The sequence below is a fragment of the Homarus americanus genome, unplaced genomic scaffold, assembly GCF_018991925.1.
Source record: "Homarus americanus isolate GMGI-L3 unplaced genomic scaffold, GMGI_Hamer_2.0 scaffold51476, whole genome shotgun sequence".
NCBI classification, from domain to species: Eukaryota; Metazoa; Arthropoda; class Malacostraca; order Decapoda; family Nephropidae; genus Homarus; species Homarus americanus.
Genome location: NW_024736148.1, coordinates 5,784,773 through 5,807,038, shown reverse-complemented (window position 1 = coordinate 5,807,038; position 22,266 = coordinate 5,784,773). Strand labels below are relative to the sequence as shown.

Below are 22,266 nucleotides of genomic sequence, written 5' to 3'. Positions count from 1 at the left end.
CCAGGGAGTCCACGTACTTCTATTCCGATGAATTAATTCACTGTACACTCTGACGTTGAAATTGAGACTATGAACTCAGTTTCATTCCCTACTATTATCTTCACTAACAATGCTCTGACTCAGCTATCAAAAGCAAAATTAAATTGATTACAAAGGGTTGGATGGCAACAGGTCCCAACATACAGCGTCTAAACAAAGACGGCCTATCGATGACGTCATCAAGGAACCGAGAAAACGGAGGACGTTTCCACTGGGGGACTCAGAAGGTTTTGTGGACGTTTGAGCGTAATATGAATCCTTAAGGTTTTCAGGTTAGCCGTCATCACGATCATGACACCCTAACAGTAGGTCCGTTAATTTTAATTTCTTCGACACACTTCTTCAGAGTCCCAAGCTGCTGTAGAACCTGTTCTGATCCTGCATTACTCCCCGCCCCCTCCCGTGGCCCGGCTAATATGTCAGCATAACTCCTCTTAGCAAGCACCTCCAATCTATCAGCTGCTTCCTCAGTCTTAGCAAGGTTCGCTTTCCCAACTTGCTCTAGTTTGGCAACCAGTAGGGCTCCAGCTTCATCTATTTTCGTCCCTAGAGAACTCGTTACCTTATGGCTTGCAATCGCCCCATTCACCTTGACTATGCAGTCAGGGCAATACCAGCAACAGCCTTCATGATTTACGGCATTTTGCAACATCCTAAACGCCGTAAGGGTCAGGCCTGTATCCTCCATATCCGACTTCTCCCTGCAGTAATCACATATCATACTCATGGTTGTTGTTGTTGTGGGGGTGCAGACTGTGTATAGATCTACACCTATTTAAAAAAAAGTAAAGAGAGAGAGAGAAAATAAAGAACAGTTCTTAGCTACTCTCTGTTGCCTATAGAACTGTCTTCTGCGACTGCGTACACTGTATCTCCCTGTGAATGGTGTATTGTAGGCACAGTTTCAATCCATGAGAAAGCACACAAACAAAATGAAATTTAAAGTCTCTGTAGCCCCTATAAATTCTATAACACGACATTGTTTAAGCTGGCACGGTGCCTTTCCAGCTTGCTTGTTAGTTAGCGCTCACTTTAAGCTATTTACAGTACAACTTCCGCGGTCACTGATGACACTATGAACTATTACTGTGTACACTGTATCTCTCTGTGAGTGGTGTATTATAGACACAGTTTCAGTCCTTGAGAAAGCACACAAACAAAATAAAATTTAAAGTCTCTGTGGCACCTATGACACAAATAGGCTGGCAGTGGTGCCTAGTTTGTACTACAGACGGGCAAGGGGTGACCTAATTGAGGTGTATATGCATCTCAAGGGGCACTACTCAGTCGAGTGTCCTTACTTGGAGCTTGTGGACGCTTGCCCCACAAGGGGTCACAGCTCAAGATTGAAGAAGCCGCAAGTCCAGAAAACTGTGAGGGCAAACTTTTTCGGAGTGAGAGTTGTGAACTCTTGGAACAATCTACCAGAAAGAGTTGTGACGGCACCGAGTGTGAGCTCTTTCAAGACAAGACTTCACCAACACTGGAGCAGGATCAGGTACATTCAGGAGCCGGTGCATGCCCAGTACTTGCCAACAGTGCGTAACTTTTTACTTTTACTTTTATCCTATTCGCCACTGATCGGCTTGTTAGCCATAAGGGAACGAGTTCTCTAGGGACGAAAATAGATGAAGCAGGAGCCCTGCTGGTTGACAAACTAGAGCAAGTTGGGAAAGAGATCCTTGCTAAGACTGAGGAAGTAGCTGATAGAATGGAGGTGGTTGCTAAGAGGAGTTATGCTGACGTATTAGGAGGGCCACGGGGAAGGGGGGGTGGGGAGTAATGCAGAATCAGTACAGGTTCTACAGCAGATTGGGACTTTGAAGAAGTGTGTCGAAGAAATGAAAATTAACGGACCTACTGTTAGGGGAGAGGAGGAACACCAGGAACGGCTCCAGCGCAGGAACAATGTAATAGTTTTTGGAGTTAGAGAGAGCCAGGCGGAGGGAACTGTGAGTAAGGAAACACACGATAAGGTGCTGTTTCAAAATATTTGCACAGAGGTTCTGAAGATTCCAGCAACCCCTCAGGATGTGAGGAGGCTGGGACAAAAGCAGGGGGCTAAGCCTCGCCCCCTCAGGATCACACTAGTGAGTGAGGAGGAGAAATGGCAAGTTATTCGGCAGGCAAAAAACTTAGCAAGGAGCGAGGCATTTCGGGATGTATTTATTCACCCAGACCGCACGGTAATGCAGAGGGAACAGCACAAGAAGCTCCTGCAGGACTTGAAGCAGAAGAGGGAGGAGTCGAGGAGGAACGGGGACAGGTGTACATGGGTTATACTCAGGGGGAGGGTAGTGGAAACAAGTGTGCCGACACAGGGCCAGGGGGCAGCAGTGCACCCTCCACCCACTCAACCCCCCACCCGGGAGGCGGCACCAGCTCAGCCTACCGGACAGGAGGGAACGAGCGCCGTGTAAACAATGACATTTCTAACCACACCCTGCAAAATACAGTGTACTTAGCAAATGCTGCAGCTTCTGAGAATGTGGGGGGAGCGGGTTTATTACTAAGAGCAGAGACGTTACCGAGAACAAATTCTGGCTTGAATGTCATGTACACTAATACTGACACGTTCCTTGATAAGAGAGAGGAGTTTGAAACACTACTAAGAGTACACCAACCAGATATTGTAGGAGTTGTAGAACTGTTGTACAAGAACAGGAGAATCGACCCAGAGGAATGTGAGTTCAGTATTGCTGGATATGACTCATTTACGAACCTAACTCAAGAATCCTGCAGGAGGGGTGTGGTTATCTACGCTAGGCAAGACCTTAGAGCCAGCCAGGCGAGGGTACAGGGAGAGGATGTTTTTGAAGAGTCCAAGTGGTGTAAAATTAAATTAAAGGGAGGGGACTTACTTATCGTCGGGTGTATCTACAGATCCCCAAACTGTGGCCCACTAAATCAAAGGAACTTAAGAACCTTAATAAACAATGCGGCGATGCTCAACCCTAGCCACCTCCTTATCATGGGGGACTTTAACTATGGCGACATCGACTGGAGAAACGAGTCCACCCCGAATGACTTGAATAACCCTGCTACTCTTTTTGTAGAAACTCTGAGAGATAATTTTCTGTTCCAACATGTGAGAGACCCGACACATTACAGAGGGGAGCAAACACCCAAGCCACTTGACCTCATCATAACAAACGAGGAGGGTATGGTAGCCAAACTGGAACACCTTGCCCCAGTTGGCACCAGTCACCATACAGTGTTGTCATTCAGATTTAACTGTTAACTAGTTCAAGATAAGGCCAGGCCAAGGTGCAAATATTACAAGGGAAATTACAATGGGATGAGGGAAGAGATGAGGGGTATCAACTGGCCTGACTTATTAAGGTACAAGAACGCAGACACTACGCTGAATATCATAACTAGTAAAATGACCCATTTGATCGATAAATATATACCCAAGACCAAACCCAGTGCTTCTAAGAATACGAGGGGATCACTACACATGAACCATGCGGCGGTCGACAAAATTAAGAAGAAAACCCAGAAATTCAAGACGTGGGTTGGGTCAAACGATGAGCAAGACAGGAGGATGTATGCAAGAGCCAGAAACCAAGCAAAGATAGAGTGTAGGAGGGCTGAAAAGGAGTTCCAGAGGCTGGTTGCACGCGAGGTCAAGTCAAACCCAAAGGCGTTTTACCGCTTTGCAAAGTCGAAATTGAAAACGCGAGTAGGAGTATCAGATCTGAGGCTTGAAGATGGTAGTTACGCAGATTCTGACCAGGATAAAGCTGAGGCATTGAACAGATTCTTTTCCTCAGTTTTCACAAGAGAGGATGCAACTAACCTTCCTGCGTTTGAGGACAGACGGTTCGACACAGCACTGACCCACATTGTGTTCACAGAAGAGGGTATTAGATATATACTGTCCAGGCTAAAGGTCCATAAGAGTCCCGGACCTGACATGGTGCATCCTAGAGTGCTAAGAGAGCTATGCAACGAGCTTGCAGAGCCCCTGAAGCTCCTGTTTTGTAAATGCCTGGACGAACAAATGGTCCCCAGTGAATGGAAAGTGGCTTATATGAGTCTTATCTTCAAGAAGGGCGATAGTCACTCCACGAACAACTATAGACCGGTGAGCCTGACCAGCATAATATGTAAAGTACTTAAGAGTATTATGAGAGATGCCGCGATGGCACATCTACTACGAAACAACCTTGTAAAAGATTGCCAACACGGTTTTATGCCGGGGCGCTCTTGCTTAACACAATTGCTCAAGGTATTGGATATTTGGACCCATATTGTAGAACGGGGTGGTAATATCGACAATATTTACCTAGATTTTGCCACGAAAGGCTGAAAATCAAACTGGAAGGGTACGGAATTCGGGGAAATGTCCTAGCGTGGATAGAAGACTTTCTACATGACCGCAAGCAGTGTGTGGTGATTAATGGCACGAAATCGTCATCTGTACCTGTAACAAGTGGGGTACCGCGGGGTAGTGTATTGGGCCCGCTGTTGTTTGTTTGTTTCATAAATGACATGCCTGACGTTGTACACTCCTCCATACAAATGTTTGCCGATGATGGCAAGTTATTTCGGGAAATTAAGAACCAAGCGGACTGTGAAGAGCTGCAGAAGGACCTCTGTGGGCTCCAGGAATGGTCGAAGAAATGGCTGCTGAGATTCAATGTCACGAAGTGTAAGAGGATGCACCTGGGGCGTACCAACGGTAAGGAGGCGTATTATGTCCCAACGGGATGAAGAAAATGCACTAGTTGAGACTGTGTGTGAGAAGGACCTAGGTGTGTATGCTGACAATGAGCTGAAGTTCTCGGGCCATTGTGAGAAGAAGGTAAATCAGGCAAATAAATTATTGGGTCTTATAAGAAGGTCGTTCAGATATCTACAGTAGACGGCCCGTCCCTCGTGACGATCTTCAGGAGTGAAGTGCTTCCCCATCTGGAGTACTGTCACCCCATCTGGTCCCCGAGATATGCTAGGGACTGTCAGTTGGTTGAAAATGTTCAAAGGAGGGCCACCAAACTGGTGCCTGCACTTCGGCACCTCAGCTACCCTGAGAGATTGGAGCGCCTGAACTTGCCTAGCTTATACTACAGACGGGCAAGGGGGGACCTAGTTGAGGTTTATAAGCATCTCAGGGGGCACTACTCAGTTGAGTGTCCTTACTTGGAGCTGGCGGACGCTCGCCCCACAAGGGGTTACAGCTCAAGATTGAAGAAGCCGCAAGTCCAGAAAACCGTGAGGGCAAACTTTTTCGGAGTGAGGGTTGTAAACTCTTGGAACAATCTACCAGAGAGTGTTGTGACGGCACCGAGTGTGAGCTCTTTCAAGAGAAGACTTGACCAACACTGGAGCGGGTTCAGGTACATTCAGGAGCCGGTGCATGCCCAGTACTTGCCAACAGTGCGTGACAGAGACGTGACCGATCGCCCAAGCGGCTAACGAGCCGATCAGTGAGATGAAGAGGATAAAAGTAAAAAGTAAAGTAAAGTGAGAGTTGTGAACTCTTGGAACATTCTGTCAGAGAGTGTTGTGACGGCACCGAGTGTGAGCTCTTTCAAGACCAGACTTGATAAACACTTTCTGGAGCAAGTTCAAATACATTCAGGAGTCAGTCAGCAGTGCATGCCCAGTACTTGCCAAGAGTGTGTAACAGAGACGTTTCGTGACCGATCACCCAAGCAGATAACGAGCAGATCAGTGGTAAAGAGAATATAAGTAAATATTCTAGAGTAAAAGTACTGTATTCCAGTTTTCAACAATGAAAAATATAGTCATCTTTGGTTTATTGTGAATATCTACCTAGCATCCTAATGTGTAGACTCTCTTAGAGCGATTTAGGTTTTCGATAAAAAATACTACAACATGTATTTCAAAATGAAATCTATTTAGCACGTTATGTAATATAAGGTATTCAGTGTTTTCGGTGTTCAGGTAGACGTGCTCACACTGTTTACAATTTAGGGGTAACTTCAAACTTTGGTGAGACAGTGATGGCTACCAGTGAGGTTGATGGCTTTCCAGAAAACTTTACAGCTGATAAAGCGAAAGGTATTTTAAGTAACAAATCAAGTTATTAAAAGAAAATGATATGTAATAGACTGGTATTCTTGCAAACCCTAAACTAATTAATTTAAAGATTATTCTTATATGGTAGCTTATCGTGAATAGTCTATACTCACCTTGCGGTAGTAATTTCAGTTTATATATATTTGTCTGCAGTTTTTCCTGCTTCTACCCTGCAGGTCTTCTAAAACAGCCAAAAATGAACCAACCAAACCTACTTAACTGAAAAAAAAATATTTTAAGCACTACCGTTAGGCCGAAAAGGATATGTTCCATTTACAGAGCCCTGAGTACAGTTCTGTATACAGTATGTAGTAGTACCATAAACCTCGAGTACGGTATAAATAGCAGTGCCACTAGGCCTGACTATATGTAAGAGCCCCACTAGCCCTGTGAATACACGGGAAAAATTAAATGGGAACACAAATTTAGACAATGGGAGTAGGTGAAGTAGGTAACCTCTAATTTTGTATACTCCCATTATTTGTACTCAAAATGGCCATAGTTAGCATTATATCGACGCAGTTGATATTACCTGTACACCTATTCTGTAAAAAAACCCAAATTAACTGCAAAGGAGAAAATGACACGGTATATGGTTAGGTTAGGTTAACTTAGGTCAAGGGATCACTTGTTAATGTAAAATTATAGCTTTGGTCATCTCTGTACTGTATTTAGATTTCAAAACTAACCTTACCTTACCAAGCTTTAATGTAATGTAACCTAACCATCCTAACCAAACATATATCTAACCTAACCCGGGGTGGGGGGAACTTTGCAAATTTCCCTGGATGACTGAACTAAAATAAAACCCTTGATAATATTCAAATAATAACTTTCAGTTGTCATCAACTGATAGTAGACAGGGTGGGAATATGTGACATTTTCAGAGTAGACAGATTGGGAACCCAGGTGTAGACAGAATTGGAGTAGACAACTGGTTCAGTACCAATTATTGTCCAGTGACAGGTTAACAGTTTGGATACATATGGTTGGTGCCTTTGTCTAGAATAATATTGATATTTGTTACTAGATTGTTTCTTCCTTGAACAATAGTGTAGTTAACAGGTCTGGTGCGAGGTTAATGATGAAAAAAAATTACTTAACAATTGGTACAATTGTTTTTTGGGCTTAAGAAAATTGACAGTAACCTTCACAGAAGTGTGTTTGTTTATAGTTCATTCCTTCTTTTTATTTTATAAATAAATTGATATATATATATTTTTTTTAATTCCTGACACTGGATCTATTAACTACTGTATATGTTAATTAATCTAACTAATACCCTGTAAACAAAATCCCTCAAAATAACAATTTTTATTGTGCCCATTCTTAACATTTGCCCTCCCCCCCAAAAAAAAACCAACTGATTTTAGCAGTAACTAACCACAAAACGTTACCAGAATTGAGCACAGTATAAATCACTTCATCGTCAGTACTGTACTTGATAATAGAGTAGAACTTCGATTTAACGCGAATCGATTTAAGATTATCGATTTAAAGCGACACCCACAATTAAGGACAATGTTTTAATTTAAAGCGAATCTTTCCTATTTTGCGAGAGTCAATCTGGTGCATCATATTTTAAATTTCGTGCCTAATGTTTCCCACCAGACGCGTCTCTGGACACGCTACACGGCTGCCCGCCACCATCCCACACCCTCGCGCATCCTCAGTTCTCGCGCTGACGCTCCAGTGAACGGACTTATTGTGTGACCCTCTCTCTTCTACCACATGCATCAACCATCACCATTATTTCCAAGAGGCCAGCTACTACAGTACATCATTAACTACCCCACAGGTCAAGAAATCAAGGCAAGCAATTACACTGGAGCAGAAAATCAAGGTGCTGGAAGCACTGCAGCGTGGAAATGGTGGTTCAAGTGTGGGACGTCAATTTAGACTGTCGGAGAACACTGTCCGCACTATAAAGTTCAATGAGGAGAAAATTAGAGCAGCCTATGCTTCACCTGATGTTGCCAAGGGTAAACTCCACCTGAAGATTGCTATGTATATTGAGATGGAAGAAGCACTGAACTTATGGGTAGAAGACATGCTGCGCCGAAAACTTCCTCTCACTGGCCCCTTGCTGCAAAACCAAGCCTACGAAATACAGTCTCGGATACTTGAAAAGGAAGAGAAGTCCATCAAAGACAATATGTTCACAGCAAGTACAGGCTGGCTGTACAAATATATCAAAAGGACGGGGCTACGGAATGTGACGCTTTCAGGTGAAGCTGCATCTGCCGACGCGGAGGCAGCCGAGGATATGAAGAAAGTTATGAAGGATATAGTGTTAGAAAATGGTTATTCTCCTTGCCAAGTGTGGAATTGTGATGAAACTGGACTGTATTGGAAAAAAATGCTCAAGAAAACCTATCTAATGAAGAATGACGAAAAAGCACCAGGGTTTAAGGTCAGCAAGGACAGACACTGACGATTCTCATGGCGAACCCATCAGGCACCGCACGAATGAAGCCACTCGTCATCCACCACTCAGCTAGACCTTGTGCCCTGAAAAATGTGCATATCCCGAAACTTCCTGTAATTTGGCAATCAAACAAGAAGGGGTGGATGACTTCTGATATTTTCGATGAGTGGTACATCAGCCATGCCACCCCATTCATCGAAAATGTTAAAAAAAATTGAACATTAGCAAAAAGGCCTTGGTTCTCATGGACAACGCATCTAGCCCTCCAAACACCTGTGCAGTGTGAATAATGACGTAAACTTGACCTTCTTCCCTCCGAACGTGACTTCACTTATTCAGCCACTAGATCAAGGTGTTATTGCCTTGTTCAAGAGATATTATCTCAAGAATACCATGAGGCAAATGGCTGAAGCTATGAACAAGGACAACAATATGACAGCAGCAACGTTTTGGAAGAGTTACACCATCAAAGATGCCATAGCTAACATTGCAACTTGCATGGAAAAGTGTGCCAGAAAGTGCACTAAATGGAGTGTGGTGTAATCTGTGGCCTGAGGTAGTCCATGATTTCAAGGGCTTTGATGAAGGCTAGGACGTGAAAGACATTATGAAGCTCATTAAGGAAGTGAGAGGTGATTCAGGATTTCAAGAAATCCAAGAAGATGTGACTGAACTGCTTGTTTGCATGGAGGATCCTCTCACTTCTGAAGAAGTCTTGGAGATGGTGGAGATGGCGAAAAAACACGAGGAAGCTACAGTTAAGCCCCAAACAGTGGGGAAGGAACTGACAATTCCTAAGCTGAGGGAGTTTATGCAGCACGTCACTTCTGCCACCCAGTCTGCACTGCAACATGACCCTGATATGGAACGCAGTATGCAAGTGGTGGAGGCGTTGAATTGGGCTGCATCTACGTACTTTCTGCTGCTAGATCAACTGATTATGGCCCAGCAACAGAAGAAAATCACCTCAATCTTCTGTCCATTATCAACAGGTGAGATTGTTATGAAACCGTGTGTTATGAAACTGAGTGTTTATTGCTCGGAAAAATAGACATTAAATTTTGGGCATACGATATGTAATAATTATGTGGTAGAAATTTAATGATTGTTTTCCATTCCTTCAGCTCCTGAGGTAGCTGGCCAAGGCCGTCATCCAGTGCTTTCTGCGTGTCAGATGTGTCAACAGCCACACCACTAGACAGTGATGTGGATGATGAGCTGGTCGAGTTGAGCTCTGCATCTTCAGAGGATGAATTGCCTTACTAAAGGTGATTGAAAATCTATTTTTGATGGCATAAAGTAATTAAAAAATTAAGTTGAGAGGAAAGTGAATCAGACGAGAGGCGGGTGAAGCGCGGCACCAGTGCCACCAGCCTCCCCCATCAGCTGATGTAAACAGACCATTTCACATCCAGTAATTTTAGCTGTGTTGATTTATGAGTGTTTGTTTTGGCATAATACAACAGCCTGTACAAAACAATGTTTTGTATTATAGGAGATGGGCTGAGGTGCATCTGGGTGTATACTCTCAGTCGGGGAGGGCCAGTGGCCCAAGGCAGCAGACAGTACTACGCAGTATCAGTACCGTCCAACTCTGAACTCTTCTGCAGGAAGTGCTTGCCTCATATATATCATTACACCATATATTTTTCTCATATTTACTAGTTAATAAAAGTCTTTGTTAATATTTTGTGTTTCTCTCAAGTACCTAACTAAATTTTTCCATTGAAACAACACTTTGATTTAGCGTTCTCTTGGAACGTATCTCATGTTAAATCGAAGTTCTACTGTACTTACAGTATTGGATAATTGAGCGGTGGTCTTTTTAAATCACTGAAATGATGTTGACATGTAAACAATGGTGTAGGCAGAATGAGGAAGAGGGAAAAGGTACAGTATTTTTATGCATCAAATGGGTATCAATTTCTAAGATGTTGTTTTTGTAAAAAGAAAAAGAAAAAGGGAAGTTTTCAATGAATTAAAAAGATTTTGTTATTATTTTAGTTTCGGTCATCCGGAGAATCTAGGAATTTAACTACAGTATAGTCTCGATTTACGCGGATTTGGTTTACGCGTTTGGTCATTTAAGTGGCACCTTGCCAGACCGACAATTTTTATTTACGCGGTTCATTCCATCATTTACACGAGAAGCGTCGCGGGCAAGGTGCGCACAAGGTCGCCCAGTCAACAAAACATTACCGAGTTCTTCACCCGCCACCCACCACAGCCAGCCCAAGTCAGTGATAGTGATAGTGAGGATATGGACTTTGAGGGGTTTGACAAAGAGGCCCTGCAAGCCTCTGTGGTGGATAGTGATACAAGTGATACAGGTGAGTGCCAATAATCTGCCCTCTGCCTCAGAACCAACCCCAATCCCCGTGTACCCAGCCATCTCTTCTACTAAGTAAGTGTTAAAAAACCTAATATTATTGATATTTCTCTTAAATATTAATTGTGTGTGCATACCATCATAAAATTAATATTTTATTTTTACTACAACTACGTAACGTATTGTGCCTGGGTGAAGTATAATTTGTTTATTTACTGAAGATATTTGTTTTTATCTCATAAAATTCATAGAAATTACCTGGCCAGAATAAAGTTTACATTGCTGGAATTCTTATAAGATAGTGATTAATTTGAATATAAACAAGCTAAAATTTGCATTAGACATACAAATTTTAGATCTAATTTAAGAATTTTATTGAGAGAGAGGAAAAATTTTATCTTTTGTGCAAAATATATGACGTTTATATTCAAATTATTCGCAGTCTTGTAAGGAATCCCGCAATGTCAATTATATTATCCTAAACATAGTCTGAGGTATTATTTATTACTAAACCTAAAATCCTAGTCTTTTCTCCCAAACATTTCTCAGGGAGGGAGGAGCCAGCGAGCGTGGGAAGAGGGAGGGGGGTGGGGAGTTGAGTCCATTATTGGAATGGACATTAACCAGAGACTGTATTTCACCCAAAACCTCAGGTTCCCATTGGGGGTCCCACATACCGTTGGATAAAGGTGGGAAGGGGGATCTAAAAAACTAGTGCTTTCCGATAGAAATGAAGGTCAAAGATCATTCAAAGCACGTTAAAACCATCGGAAAAACATAGTTTGGATATCTAAATACAGGTAGTTCTGCTATAACGCGATAATTGTGTTCTTGTAAAATATCGTGTTATAGAAAATCGCGTAATAGAAATAACAGGGCTTATGGAGAAAATAGGGTTAGGTGCAGATTACTCGAAATCGAAAAAATTTAGTAGTTAGCCTAACACAAAGGATAGCACAGTCTAAATAAATGTTACATTCATATCTAATAATGAAATCATACAGTAAATTTAACACTTTACCTTGAAAAAATATGAATGTAACTTGATGGGGGAGAAGGGTGATTTTGAGGTTGATAACATCGAGCTTCTCTTCAAGTGTTATATCCTTTCTTTTACGATAATCACCGGGAATTCTATCATCAGAACGCTTTTTGGAGATATTCTTCTTTACCATATTCACAGTTAATACCACAAAATTGGAGAAATAGTAAGCCAAAAATCGCGTTATAGCAAACAAGCGTTCGCGTTATACAAATATTGTTCCGAATTCATAAATCGCGTTAGAGCAAATTCGCGTTATCAAAACACGCGTTATAGCAGAACTCACTGTACTGTACAATACAGGGATGACCGAAACTGAAATTTTATCAAGATTTTTACAACAGTACTCAATACTATTTTTGATGAATTAATTAATGTTGTAATCTCAGAGCCAAGTGGTGACATTAGTAAATATTGCAATTGGTGCTGCTCTTTCTATAGAAACTTGACACAGGATAGATTCTAAGATAACCCTTAGGCCCCAGGTGAGGTTCCAGAACGTCCGACCAGCGCGCCCCGGGTGACGTTCCAGAACGTCTGCCTATTCCATCCACTGCTTAAATGCCCAATGCGGGTTATCAGGTTCCAGTGTGACTATTTGCCTGTCACACCACACGCTCGGCCACAGGGAAGCTTCCTGAACATAATTACCTAATTTTGTTTGTTTCATTTTCATTGTTTGTCTATTTTGTATCAAAGTAATATTGCTAAAAGTATTGTAGTTGTTTTATAGTGTAGTATTACTGTAAAATAATGCTATGATTATGTTATATGTTTTTATTTGTGGAATTATTATTATTTTGTGCATTCCTTGCTCTACCAAACACAAAGACAGACAAGCAGACTGGCGACTGACTAGTGAGTGTTGCCAAGGACTTTTTATGAAAAATAATGCAAATAAAATACAGTTAACCCTCACTTTACGCGGTCCCGCATAACGCGTTTCCACGTTAACGCGGTGCCTTGCCAGAACCTCACGTGCTCACATTACGCGGTACGTGAACCCCATTACGCGGAGAGTGTCCGGCGCGACGCTATTTTTAGATTCGCCCCACTCGCCACCCGCCCGCCTGCCTGCCTGTGCTCCTCGCCTCTCCCTCCTCCTCCCTCCGCTTGGGCAAGCGGCGCGGTAAGGTTGCGCAGTGTGTGTCTTTGTTGCGTTATCACTGATGTCATATGACATATCAGACCTGTGATTGGCCATGCATCCCTACCCCCCTCTGCTGCTAGCTGTAATTGGCTTAAAGTATTATGACGTGTCCACCCGGGGGAGGGAGGGAGGGAGGAAAGACGACGCTTGACCTAGCCGCGGCAGTTTCATCCCTCAAGGCCACACCGTGTAAACGCGCATCCATTGTTCCGTAAAATGGCTTCCGCCGGACCACCACCCCCAGAGAGAAACCTTTCCTTACCTGGACCCAGCGGCACTAAGCCAAAGAAGACACAACGTTCCTTAAGCTACGAGGTGAAGTATACCATCATCCAAGAGTTGAGAAAGGAACAAGGCAGGTTGATTTGGCGGGCCAGCATGGTGTGAATGAATCTACGATTCGAACAATAAAGAAGGATGCAGCCAAGATAAAGGAGCACATGAAGATCACAAAGTCTACAGGTACTTCTATGATCAAGTATTTTCACAACCAGGTGCTTCTCAAGACAGAAAAATTACTTGTGAGGTACTTGGTGCGTCAGGCGCGACGGAACATGGCGGTCGACACGCGCTCTGTTAAGGACTACGCATGTGAACTGTACATCGCAGTGGCACGAAAGATGGGAATTACAGAGCCCAAACCCTTTAATGCTTCCTCTGAGTGGTTACAGAGGTTTAAGATCCGGAACAAGATCACCAATATAAACATTGGTGGTGAAGAAGCGAGTGCTGACCGTGCTGCGGCTCGGGAATTTCCTCCGTTTTTACGTGAGATTATGGAGGAAGGACAGTACAGTGACGACCAGGTGTTTAACATGGACGAATCTGGTCTTTTCTGGAAAAAGCTACCTTCCAAGTCCTTCGTTGTAAAGAATGCCAACAGGATTCGGGGCCGGAAGATGCAGAAGGAACGCATCACCGTCCTGTTTACCACCAATGCCTCAGGTACCTGTAAGCTCAAGTTATCGGTGATCCACACAGCACGCAAGCCGCACGCCTACAAAACCATGGACATGACCAAGCTAAATGTCCACTGGCTGACCGCATGTAAGGCGTGGAAGTTCTCTACACTGTCCCTCTCCTGGTTTGATGACTGTTTTGTTCCCGATGTAAAAAAATTCTGTGAGCGACAGAATGTGCCATTCAATATTTTGTTGCTGCTGGACAACGCACCAGGACACTCGCCCCTACTGTTAGATCGTCACCCCAACGTAAAAGTGGTCTTCCTTCCTCCCAACACTACGTCTATATTACAGCCCATGGACCAAGAGTTAATCTGTAATGTAAAAGCTGCATTCTCAACAAAAAAATTCCAGCTCCTGAACGACTACACCAACACCAGGGAAGAGTTGCGTAACCTGGGTGACACCACCACCGATAGCAAGAGCGAAGAAGATGAGGATCAACAGTTGGAACAGCAAAAAATACTCTTCAAACAATTCTGGAGAGTATTTAACATCAAGAAAGCTGTGGACTTCTTGGTGGAGTCATGGGATCAGCTGTCTATTGCTACAATTCGTCACGCATGGAGACATGTGTTGCATGGAATACCAGGTGAGAGGAGGAGTCAATCTGTGACTGGTGAGGTTCAGAATGTTGCAGTAGCAGTGGACCTTGCCAGAGAAGCTGCGCAGACTGTTACAGTTCCAGGCTTCTCCGAGACCACCAACGACGACATCCTGGAGGTGATCAGAGATCCTGAAGTGACTGCCGACGAGATGTTGGAATAAGAACACGTCAGTGAAGAGGAGGAAGAAGGTGCGTCATTCTCCGAAGAACACAGTTTAAGTCATAGTGATATTAAGGGTGCCATGGAGTGTGCAGAGAAAATGAAGTCCTTCCTTTCCCGCGACAATGACGATGACCGCTATGAAGTCTTCCATACCCGGCTGGTGCAGGCTATGGAGCCGTACATCAAGGTGTATCACGACAACATCAACGCCAGCCGTCAGCAAAGCATAACAGATTTCTTCGCCCACAACCCACCACAGCCAGCCCAAGCCAGTGATAGTGACAGTGAAGATGACTTTGAGGGATTTGTCAGGGAAGCCCTGACAACTGTAAGTGACAGTGATGGTGATTCACCTAGTAATGGTTATTCACCTGAAGGCCAGTAATCTGCCCTCTGCCTCGGAACCAGCCTTCATCCCCGTATGCCGACTCATCTCTTCTACTACCGTAAGTGTTCCACCTAACTTTTAGTTTTTCTAACCTAACCTTTATTTTTCCTATGTTAACCTTTATTTTTCCTATGTTAACCTTTATTTTTCCTAAACTAACCTCTTCTATATTACTTGTTTTTTCGTACCATCATAAAGTTAAGATAAAATTTTTACTACAACATAGTTGTGTGTCGTCAAAAAGTGGAGTTTGGGGATTGGCCCGGACTCCATTTCAATTAATCCCATATGTTATGTTATTCACTTTACGCGTTTCTCACTTTCCGCGGGACCCTCCGGGTTACATTAACCGCGTAAAGTGAGGGTTAACTGTACTCTAAATCAATTATTTATAGCAAATAATTATTAAGATCAGTAAATTTATGCATTATTGTCCACCTCGGACACAAAGGCGAGCTAAAAATAGCTACTAAGTGCATAATGACCACGAGCGTCAGCTGTCAAACCAACACTGTCTCCTTATCTCCCCCCCCTCCCTCCGCACAGCCAGGGAAGTTTCTAGAGGGTCAAGATATAGTTCTTCTTACTTAATTAATATTGTTTTATCATTTAAAAAGGTTAAAAATTATACTGTATTTGGAAAAGTTGATTGTTCTCCATTTCCCCCCGGGTGTGGGGTACTGCCAGCGGCACACTAACCCGGGGCTTAAGGGTTAATCCAAACTTGATATACCTGCACTGTACCTTGATCTTGCCTTTTTTTATAATAACGGATACCTCAGAATACTGTATATTGAATATCAAGGTTTTGTGCAAAAATTACAGAAAATAGATATGCATATGTACAGTGGTCCTGCGGTTAACAAGCACAATCCGTTCTAGAAGGTTGCTCGTTAACCGAAAAACTCGTTAACCGAAACCATTGTTTCAGTGGGTTTTTGGGTAATTGGTTTCAGCTCACCGAAAATTGCCTAAATTCAACAAAAAAGGTAGAAAAGTACACTTACTTTGACTTGTGTATGTAGAAGGCTCCTGGATGATGATGATGAGTATGATGGGAATTAGAATGGGGGTGGAGGAGAAGGGAGAAGAGAAGGCATTGGGGTGGAAGAGAAATCACCCCATGGCGCCATTTCACCCATAAAATTTTAGTTCTCGGTGTAATTCAAGATTATTTTCTTTAAATCAACACTGCCCTGCATTATATATTGTCAATATGTAAAATAAATTTCAAAATGACCAATAATTTGCTTGGAACACAGAAAAAAGCGTTTAGTTGAAGAGAGTCTCAAGCAAGATTTTACTTCCACTGAAAAGTCAGAGAGACTGACGCCTGTTTAGTGTGTTCACAGGCTGGATGGCGTGCATAAAACAAGTTTCCTTACCTTCAATTATGTTCAATAATTGTTAAAATGACTAAAAAAATGAATATTAAACTTTTAAAATTATTGAATAGTATAAACTTCTTGATATTTACTAAAATGGTAAGGAATATAAGCCCTAGAACCGATTACTGTATTGGCGGACTAATACTATTGCTGGTGGACCGCCAAATGCAAGCGAAAACATGTTGAGGTCGGCTCGTAAGTAACTCGTTAATCGAGGGATTGCTCATTAACCGAAGTTAAGAATCTTATGGAAGGTAACTTGTTAACCGAAATCTCGTTAAGCGAGGCGCTCGTTAACCGAGGGACCACTGTATAGTATATTCTATAATTTTAAATTTCTTATTTAAAATGCTAAAATCTTATGTAAAATAAATTTTAAGTAGATTTTTAATAGACATATACCCTACTGTATAAACAAATATTGCACATTTATTAGGCAGTACAGTACAGTATTACTCGGTCAGTTAAGGTGTCATCCTCAGATCTGAAGGTTGACAACCATAGCTCCCCCTTTCCAAACATTTTTAGGCTGTTATTAGGCTACCAATTCTTTAGCTTTCTATGCAGGTAAAGCCCATAATCAGTTCCAGGTCCAGTACTGTACTGTACTGTACTCCCTTGTGGTTCAACAATGCTCCTAGAATGTTCACCAAGTTTTCATGGACATGGTAGGAGACAGAAAGAAGCTTTTAATCTGTCTCCAACCATATTCATGTCTGGTGAGTTTTGAGTTTGTGTCTTGGAGCAGTATGAGTTACAATTTAGCTAAAGCTAGATATTTCATGAAAAACGAGAAGTCAATATTCTCTCTCAGTCAAGATTTCCATTGGTTAAACCTCCAGTGGTATACTGTACTAGGAACAATTTGGGTCAGTTTCTAATGGAGAATCCTTTTCTACTTTCTTGGGAAATCTTCTTATCCTCTATCTAGAGCAGTGGTTCTCAACCTTGTTTGCCCCATGCACCCCTTTCACCATATGTCAGAATGTCATTCCCCCCTCCTTTCCAAGATTGTCTGCCTCAAAAAGTGCATTCCAAATAATATGCATATAATACTGAAAATCCTTTATTTTTTCCATATTAGTATCAGTTTCCCCCCCCCCCCTGAAAACCTGAGGGGGGAAATTCCCCCCTGGTTGAGAACCCCTGATCTAGAGGATAATATCTCAGAGGAAAATGGCGAAAATAAAGTTGATCACGAGTGCTACTGAGCAGTTGCTCGGGAAGAGGATAAATAAGTACAGATGAATGTAGTAAAGCATATACACGTGAAACAGCCCTTTAATTTTCTGCCCTATGATAGCTTAAGTCATGCCCCAAGGATGGATACCATTTCTGTAGTCTCATAGCTATAGTAATGTCAACATAACTTAATCTGTATGAATATCCAGTTCTATTCTACAACACTGTATTTGAACAATGCTCATTGTATTGTTGAAGTATCTTCTCATCAACAACAAAAGTTCTCTTTCAGCGGCTTTACGAGAAATTTTAGCTGCTCTGACTGGAGGGGAAGTAGTGGAGGCCTTAGAAGCTGCTCGGGAAGCTGCTGGTAATGACATGGTGGCCCTCATGACCCGGGTGTTTCCTCTGGTAACTCAGGTCACCACAAAGGTCATCAACAACTATGGCTTCACTCAAGATGGAGTTGGTAAGTTAAAATTACAAAACTTATATTATTATCTGCTTCCTCTTGCTTTAATATTGGCAAGAATGTTATATCTTGGTCCCAATTTGACTTAATCATTAATGACAACAATCAAACTGGACCAGTCAACTTAACTTGACTGAGTTGAGAAATATTGTAAGATTTTTATGTTAGGATTGAGTTTGATCCTTCATATTTTTCAATCTGGTAAATTTGCCCATTCAGCCTGACTTGCACTTGTTACCACCATTTAATATCTGATCTTTGTTATGAGGCTCACAAGTATCTGTTAGATAAAATTTGGGTAAAACTGAAAGTAGGATGGCCATGGGAAAGAAAAGAAACTGGGATGAATGAATGAGATAAAGAGCTGGGTCCTCAGAGAAATGCAAAATATAGAAAGATTGGTAAAGATAACCAGAAAACCTTTGGAGTGGTGTGCCATAGTCACAAACCTTCAGACCTGAAGAAGGCACCTTACTAGATTAATTGGTATCTGTAAATATTATCCTCTTTGCCACTATCTTGTTAGCCACATATAGTAATGAAGAAACCTATATTTTCTCCAGGAGCAATACAGTTTGAGCACGTGATGAAGAATCTTGGTCAGGATGACCCAGAGGTTGCAAGACTTCATGCACAAGTTCGATCTTATTTCCTGCCCGCCGTTGTCATACCACCGTCAGGTCGTCCATAAGGACATGAGTACATACAGTATTAATGTACTTCAAGTTGAAGCAATACATTTTTGTGACGAGTGTTCCCATACTGAGGGAAATCAACCTCTAATTCATTTCTAAAGGATAATGATATGTTGTGCTGCACCTGGTCATTTAATTCTGTTATCTGATGGATTATATTTGCATATTATTCTTTAAATACACAGTATTAGCCTTGATTCTGTTTATTTTTTTCTTGAGAGATGATATACAAAAACATCTATTGACAGCTTCGATGAAGCTACATAGTTTTTTCACAATTCAGTACACTGATATTTAATGCTTTTTGATGTAATGAAGGAAATAAATTGGCACATTTCCTGAAGGTGACACATTGAGAAGATAATGTTGGCCCTCTTTGTGGCCCCAAGATAAGTAGAGGCAGCAAATATGAACAAAATATTTTAGGCATGAATGAAAGGTTAAGGAAATTGCCTAGTACTGTACTCAAGGCAGCATCTCTAAACACTATAATAGGCAATTACTGTATATTTGAATGCATTACAAAACTTCCGAGTATGCTTAACTACCATACTTATAAACTGCATGTCACTCATGATATTGTACAGGGCTAAGCCAGATGACCCTTAGATCTAAAATCAGTGCTCTTAAACCCTGTGTTAGTGTGGTAGGAGATCTTTGTAATGTATTGTGTGGTAGAGTGTTTCACAATCCACTTCTTATATCAGCAAATGAGTACTGTACAGTATTGTATTGATATTTTTAAATTACAAGTCAGCAAGTTAAGTATATCTTAGCTTCTTTAGGAACAGTCAGCACATGACTTATTCTTCCGAGTTGAAAGTGAAGATTACATTTTAATTTTTGTCATCAACATTTAGTAAAGTGAAGAATATGGTTAGAGGTGGGCCACCTTCAGCCATTTCTTGGGGTGTCAGAGGTGTTTTAATTTGTAAAATTATCCAAACAAAAATATTTCTAGGACAATTTTTTTTTCACCTAGTACTGTTGATTTGTTCAACCCCAGACTCAAAGAAGGCACTTTCAACTTTTTCAATAGTCTGTTGGCAGCTAATATGAACTGTGTGTACTTTCTACAGGGTGTTTTAGGAAAGTGCCCTGAATGGTTATGTTTACACTGCTGTCATCTGTTAAATACTATACGTGGGGTTACCGATACCCCACCAAATTGTAGCTTTTGAAATGCAATAAAACATTACAAGATAACATCTTATGTCTGGCATGGGAGGTGGCAGCAGTATTATCACCACTCTTCAGGATGTTTTCATAATATAGCTTTTTGGAAACATTTACTGTAATGTGACAAATTAGTTTTGATGTAATGAAATTATTCCTTGTTACTGTGCTAATAAATTGTATCCTAGCAGGTAAGGTCTGATGTGAGGGAAGTGAGGGTGCCTGGGAGCCGATGGTGTATCTCAGAAAATGGGGTCAATCAGTGCAGATTTAGAGAAGGGGTGAGGGGACCTTGGGAGTACTACTGTACTGTATTCCTGACTGAGTTAGACATTATTAAATAGTTTCTGTCAGGAAATATGGTACAGTATACTGTAATGTGATTTTGATGTAAGATGATGAGTGGACCTGGTTACATTATACCCAGGATCACTGAATTGAAAAAAAGGTAAAATACTGTACTACTTTATACAGTACAGGTAAAACATGCACCACAGTACAGGTATATATAAACATCCTGCCTTATCACATCTTGGATCAAAAGGTATTGAAAATTTTACACTGAGGAACTCGGAAACAAGCTCAGGAATATAAAGATGAGTTCCACACATGAAGGCTAGTTCTTAGAGGAATATAGCTTACTTTTATAGATTATACTGTACTGTACTAGCTATGGACTTTGTTAAGTAATATGACATGTTCACGGGATGAGTGTTAGATAGATTTGTGTACCATTTTGATATAACTGAATGAAACATTTTACCTGTTTTGGAAGTTAAAAAGATTAAACTTATTATACAGTAATTATTTTTATATTTTTTTATATTTTACTCTTTTAAGTAAGTGGTTAGAAAAAAGAATGTTATTTTTACATTGGAACTGGTTATTAACATGTTATAATTCCCACCTCCCATAGTTTTCTTCTCACATTATTACTGTACTGTATATAAAGTTCAATAGCCCAAAAAACTTCTTTTAACACTTAAATACATTAATATGCACAGCCATTGTTTGTTAGTACTGTACATACTGTAATATGGCGCAGTACACATCTTCACTAACTAGTAAATTTCATTTAGTTTTAGTTCTCATATATGCAGACAAAAGGGAGGAGATATACCGACGAGTATCTTATCATAACCTGTCTGTGATATGCCCTTCTAGGCCCACTTGCTGATACTCTGGGGTTGACTCATAAAAGTTTCAATCTTGGACACACATTATCCCCTGTATTTTCTCCTCTCATACTTAAAGAATAAATAGATTATTAAAAAAATTGCCATATTTCAGTTTAATAACTTGTCAAGATGGCTCATCAAGTCAAACACCTCATTAAACTCAACCTATGAGGATTAGATAAAGTTAAGGGTGTGAATCAATACTGTTCTGAAAGCATTTAAATGCAGATTTTCATAAATTCAACAAAAATTTGAGTAAATACATGTTTGGCATATGAAATATCCTGTCCTATAATACTGCATTACCTTATTTCCTCTACAGTGACCCCTCGGTTAACGAACTCAATCCGTTCCAGAAGGTCGTTCGTTAACCGAAAAGTTCGTTAACCGAAACCATTGTTTCAATGGGTTTTTGGGTACAGTAGAAGTCCAAAAATCCGGACTGCTTGGGGATTGGGTTGGTCCGGATTTTTGGATTTTCCGGATTCTCAGGCAGTACTTTTAAAATTCAAATTTAAGGAGGAATAAAGAAGAGATGAACAGGTACATTTTGATAGTTTATTCTTTAGCAAATATAGCATGCTTCATTTAACAAAACGAGCAGTTTTAAGGAAAAAGCTGTGAATTCTAGAATTTTATTCTTTGCCTCTTTTATATCATAAATTGTAGACTTCCAATGTCGTATGTTTCCATTAGAACAGTATTGCTCACACCATATTCTAGTTTCTTAATTATTTCAAGTTTGTCACTCAATTTCAACGTGTTATTCTTTCTCTTCACAGAACGAAGTTTATCTACTTTAGGAGCCATTATTATGGGCTTGTACAGTACAGTACTCTGTAAATGAAAAGAGTAGGACTCAAAATTACATACATTGTCACAGTTTGATTGCTCTTTTTAAAGTGGCGACCGCGTGGTCGCTTGTTGTCGCTGTGCAGCTGTGGCACTCACGCATGCGCACATACACACAAAAGCTCGCTAAAAAAAAAAAAAAAATGAATTTCCTAAAAGTCCGGATT

General features: G+C 41.3%; 1 protein-coding gene across 3 annotated transcripts; it reads left to right on the top strand.

The window, feature by feature from the left end:
- Positions 1-5,928: 5,928 nt before the first annotated feature.
- Positions 5,929-20,873, top strand: LOC121872089 (protein C10-like). 3 transcript variants are annotated; one of them, XM_042374780.1, is made up of 4 exons: positions 7,728-9,507; positions 9,640-9,783; positions 18,019-18,195; positions 18,762-20,873. In XM_042374780.1, exons 2-4 carry the CDS (start codon positions 9,765-9,767, stop codon positions 18,887-18,889), a joined length of 324 nt encoding a protein of 107 aa, XP_042230714.1. In that variant the 5' UTR covers positions 7,728-9,507; positions 9,640-9,764; the 3' UTR covers positions 18,890-20,873. The 3 variants fall into 3 exon arrangements, 2 of the variants coding, with proteins under 2 accessions (XP_042230713.1, XP_042230714.1); XM_042374779.1 differs by lacking the exons at positions 7,728-9,507; positions 9,640-9,783 and adding an exon at positions 5,929-6,069; XR_006090023.1 differs by lacking the exons at positions 18,019-18,195; positions 18,762-20,873 and adding an exon at positions 10,011-10,569 and having other exon boundaries at positions 7,337-9,507.
- Positions 20,874-22,266: the final 1,393 nt, after the last annotated feature.

Bases quoted from the DNA above. Each gene is read 5' to 3' on its own strand.
- LOC121872089 (XM_042374779.1), top strand. From the start codon at position 6,012: ATGGCTACCAGTGAGGTTGATGGCTTTCCAGAAAACTTTACAGCTGAT. The intron at 6,070-18,018 runs GTATTTTAAGTA...GTTCTCTTTCAG, and splicing joins TACAGCTGATAAAGCGAAAG to CGGCTTTACGAGAAATTTTA. The intron at 18,196-18,761 runs GTAAGTTAAAAT...TATTTTCTCCAG, and splicing joins CTTCACTCAAGATGGAGTTG to GAGCAATACAGTTTGAGCAC.